Here is a 4,556-nt window from a genome sequence, read left to right as displayed (position 1 = left end):
AAATAGTTATAGAGATTATGAAAATATAAATTATGAAGATAAAGAGATACATATTTCTTAGTTTAAGAAGAGAAAATTAATGAGATTAATTTTAGGAAATGATAAATTTAAAGTTCTAATTATTTTTGTAGGATTAGCTCCCCTTACCCATTTATTTATAGGATAAAATGAAAAAGTAAAGGTTTTAACTAATGAAGAAACATAAAATGTGATAAACAACAAATTACAATAATGTAATGTATACAAAGTGATATCGAGTGTGCCCATTCATAAAATATTATTATAAAAATTTAATACTAAAAATAATATTTATTCATTTATTTTGTGATTGTTTACTATTATTCATTTATTTTGTGATTGATTACTAATATGATAGACCAAATCATATATTTTTAGGGGCAACAATATCCAGTAGATTTAAAAGAATTGTACCATAAGTAATATACTTTTAATTCAATCATGGCAAAATTTAAAATATTAATTAGCTACAAATTGACGTATAAATAAATAATAAAAATGTGCTTCTTTTCATCTCCAACGATAACAACAATGAATAGAATATTCATTCTTTTGTTCAAATCAAAGAAATAAAATAAAAGAAAATAGAATAATATTAATTGGAATCAAATTAATACAACAATGAATTTTCAAAATGTTCGAAAATCATTCAAACTTTTATACTACTATGACTCTATCTTCCGGAATCTCCAAGATAATTATGCTTCCTTCTTCATTTTGTTGAACTTATACCAAATAATGTGATAAATCTTTAAAGAATATATCTATGATCTTCATCAAAGTGAAGATCATATTGTGACATCATCTTTTCTATGTCTTCTTTTTATTATGTACATGATTGATGAAAAAAAAGACGAAGAAAAGAAAATTAAAAACCTATACTACTAAAAAGAAAGAATGAAAAAATGAAAATAAACATTCAACATCTCTATAGATGATATGTATTTATAGATTGGATAAGCCATACAAATAGTTTGAAGAAAATTGAAAAGACATGCTATTAAAGTGAGAATATCAATATATGAAGGTTTTTTTGTAACTCATTATAATAATTACAATAATAAATATGCTTGAATTTTTTTAATTAATAAACAAATTATTTCATGAAAAGATTGAAGAAAAAATATAAAAAAAAAAGAGAAAAGAATGGAAGCCATAGAGTGGTGCCACATCACCTTTTCTATGGTCCTCATTTTTATATATATATATATATATATATATATATATATATATATATATATATATATATATATATATATATATAGATTTTGTTTTTAAAATATTCATTTACATTTTTACTGCTACCGAAAACAGAAACAGTATCAATTTTAAAATTAATTTTTGTTTTATTAAATTAATATTAATTAAAGATATCTTTACTTGGTTACTTAAAGGGAAAAAGTCCAAATACACTCATAGTACTCTATAAGATTTTTGTGCAATATTTTAGAGTCTTATCACTTATTATATGTTGATGCTTAAAATTTCAACATGGCTATTTTTGGTCCATATAAATTTAAACATGACTCTTACTTTGTAGGATTTTTAGGCTGATATATCCTTCTTGTGGTAATAATGCCTCCCTCCAATTTTGTACATTTTTTTGGATTTATGATCTTAGTAGGGAGTTAATACCTCATATGGTCACGTAACTATGCACTCTTCTCTCAGAAAGTCACTCAACTTTCAATTTTCACTCAAAAGTCACTCAACTATACACTTCTTTCTCAGAGAGTCACTCTACTTTGAATTTTAACTCAAAAGTCACTCAACTATCCACTCTTTCCTCAAAAAGTCACTCAATCTATTATTTTTTTTAATTAAAAGTTATTGATATTAATTATTTATATATCATATTTTTTTAGGATTAATTTAGGATTAAAGACAAAATAAAATGGGTCATATTATATTTTTTAATGGGTCGGTTAGGTGGATGGATCACTAAATGGTTTAATTTATTTTTAAAAATTTTTGGTTTGTTATATAAATAATTAATATCAACAATTTTTAATTAAAAAATAATTTAATAGATTGAGTGACTTTTTGAGGAAAGAATGGATAGTTGAGTGACTTTCTGAGAAAGAAGTGCATAGTTGAATGACTTTTGAGTGAAAATTGAAAATTGAGTGACTTTCTGAGGGAAGAGTGCATAGTTGAGTGAGCATGAGGTATTAACTCTCTTAGTAGGGTCAAGTTGAACCCACATTAATGGCTCACAATCAATTGATGATATTCGAATGATCACTCTTGTTCCACACTTTACTCGTATCATTATATTTATAAGTAGGGTAGGGCATGATATGATATTGAAAACTTTAAGCTCAATAATTCATGTCTTTTGACTTTAAAAATATATATCATTACAGCAATTTAATTAATTTGATATGATTTGATATTTTAAGATTTTATATTGATATTCCGCGATACAGTAGTGTTAATGAGAGTTCGAAATCTAAAGGATACAAAATGTTAATAAAAATTTCAAAACAGTATATAAAATTTTATATTAACCAAACGGGTAAAATCGCTGCACCAACAGCGACTTACCTCACCGGAAAAAGCAAAATCGCTGCAGAGGCAGCGATTTTGCAAAATCTAATTTTTTTCTTTAAAAAAAAATGAAATCGATGTCTAAGCAGTGATTTATAGAATTTTTTTTTTCAATTTTTTTTTTTAAAAAAAAAATTACGAAAGCAGCAATTTTATTTTTTATTTTTAAAAAAATCAGATTTTGCAAAATCGCTGCAGAGGCAGCAATTTTGCTTTTTCCGGTGGGGGGTAAGTCGCTGTTGGTGCAACGATTTTACCATTATGATTAATATAAAATTTTATATACCGTTTTGAAATTTTTGTTAATATTTTGTACCTTTTAGGCTCCGAACTCGTATTAATGAAGCCAATGGAGTTTAAGAAAATTATTCAACGGTAATGTAATACTCCAAATCGAGTACATTATAAAAACAATGATAACTATTAGAATTGAAAAAAGAAAAGAGCGTGTACATAAAGTAAGACAGTGACAATTATAAGGCTAGAAAACAATACAAAACGGACCAGATTAAATGTCTCACAAATTTAAATAAGAATCTGCATAACTTGATTGGTTGTACCAGAAGGGAACAATTTCTTGTAGGCCTCACCCAAAGCCACATTTGTAGTACTATAACCACCATCAATAACTAAATTCAAACCACTCACATATTTGGAATCATCACTTGCCAAATACAACACTCCATTTGCTACATCTTGTTCCTCCAATAAAACTCCTTTCAAATTCCCCCCTTCACCAAACCATCTCTCTGCCTTTTCTCTCTCGTCTATTCCGAGCGCGTCCAACGCAAGTTTTGTGCTTATATAATGAGGAGAAACGCAATTAACTTTTATTCCGTATCTTCCTAATTCGACTCCGATGTTTTTACAGAGCCCTAAAACCGCACTTTTTGATGCCGCATAAGAATGTGGGACGATACCATATACTACCGTTGCCGCACTTGTCGTGAAAATAATTGAACCTTTTGTATGACTCGAAATCATCACTCTAGCAGCATGTTTCGCGCATAAAAATGCCCCAACGACATTTACATCGAACACGTTTTTAATTATATCGGTATCTACGTCTAAAATACTGGAAATCGACTTACCAGCTACACCAGCGTTACTGAACATTATGTCAAGCTTACCAAATTTGGCAACCGTTGCATCAACCACATTTTGAACGTCTGATTCAATCGCGACATCACAATGGACGAACATTATGTGTTCATTTTCTTTTACTAATGAATTTACAAGGTCGTCCTGAATATCTGCAATTGTTACTTTTGCACCATGTTGAATAAAAAGTCTAGCTGTAGCTAGTCCTATGCCACTAGCACCACCAGTTATAATTGCTACCTTACCTTCTAGCCTGCATAAAAAATAAGTTCGAATAGAAATTAGTACTATTATTTTCTAAGTGTGTAGAAAAAATTAAAACTATGAATTAGGAAAAAGAAAGAAAATAACTTTTTGGCTATTGGGGATTGAAGAGAAGGGGTGGCCATTTTGTCAAACTTGAGAGTTAATGAGTTCTTGTAAAAAATATTTAGACTCTATTTATAAGAGAATAGCACAGCCAAAGTCTAAAAAAACAGTTGTTAAAAGATAGGCAAAGGTGTGTTAGGTATGAAAAAAAAATGTATCATTTTTTTTTTTAAAATGAAAAAGACGTGTTTAATATGGATATTAGATAACGAGTAAAATAATAAGGGCTAATTCATCGGTGGCCATTTAAAGTTGACATACATTTTCACTTAGACATCTTAACTATATTTTGTTCATTCTAGACATCTCATATCATATTCCGTTATGTCAGTTTGACACTTTTTGCTGACTCGGCGTATTGTGTGTGCTGCACGCATTTTGATAAAAACCTTTAAAGATATGAAAAAGTAAAATAAAATAATTATCGCACTAATTTTAAAAACAATTATAAGAACAAAATTATCACACTAATTTTGAAAAAAAAAACACATTTTTCCCCCAAAAAAATGGAAGAAGAA

The 4,556-nt window shown here is 28.0% G+C and overlaps 1 protein-coding gene across 1 annotated transcript; it reads right to left on the bottom strand.

Annotated features, from left to right (window-relative positions):
• Positions 1–2,999: 2,999 nt before the first annotated feature.
• Positions 3,000–4,086, bottom strand: LOC100750250 (short-chain dehydrogenase-reductase). The gene is given in 2 exon segments (NM_001251868.2): positions 3,000–3,922; positions 4,021–4,086. Coding segments are annotated over 2 exon segments (867 nt in total). The 5' UTR covers positions 4,059–4,086; the 3' UTR covers positions 3,000–3,093.
• Positions 4,087–4,556: the final 470 nt, after the last annotated feature.

This window comes from Solanum lycopersicum, chromosome 12 (genome assembly GCF_036512215.1).
Source record: "Solanum lycopersicum chromosome 12, SLM_r2.1".
In the NCBI taxonomy this organism is placed as follows: Eukaryota; Viridiplantae; Streptophyta; class Magnoliopsida; order Solanales; family Solanaceae; genus Solanum; species Solanum lycopersicum.
Note: the sequence above shows the minus strand (reverse complement) of the source record. Positions and strands in the feature narration are given on the sequence as shown.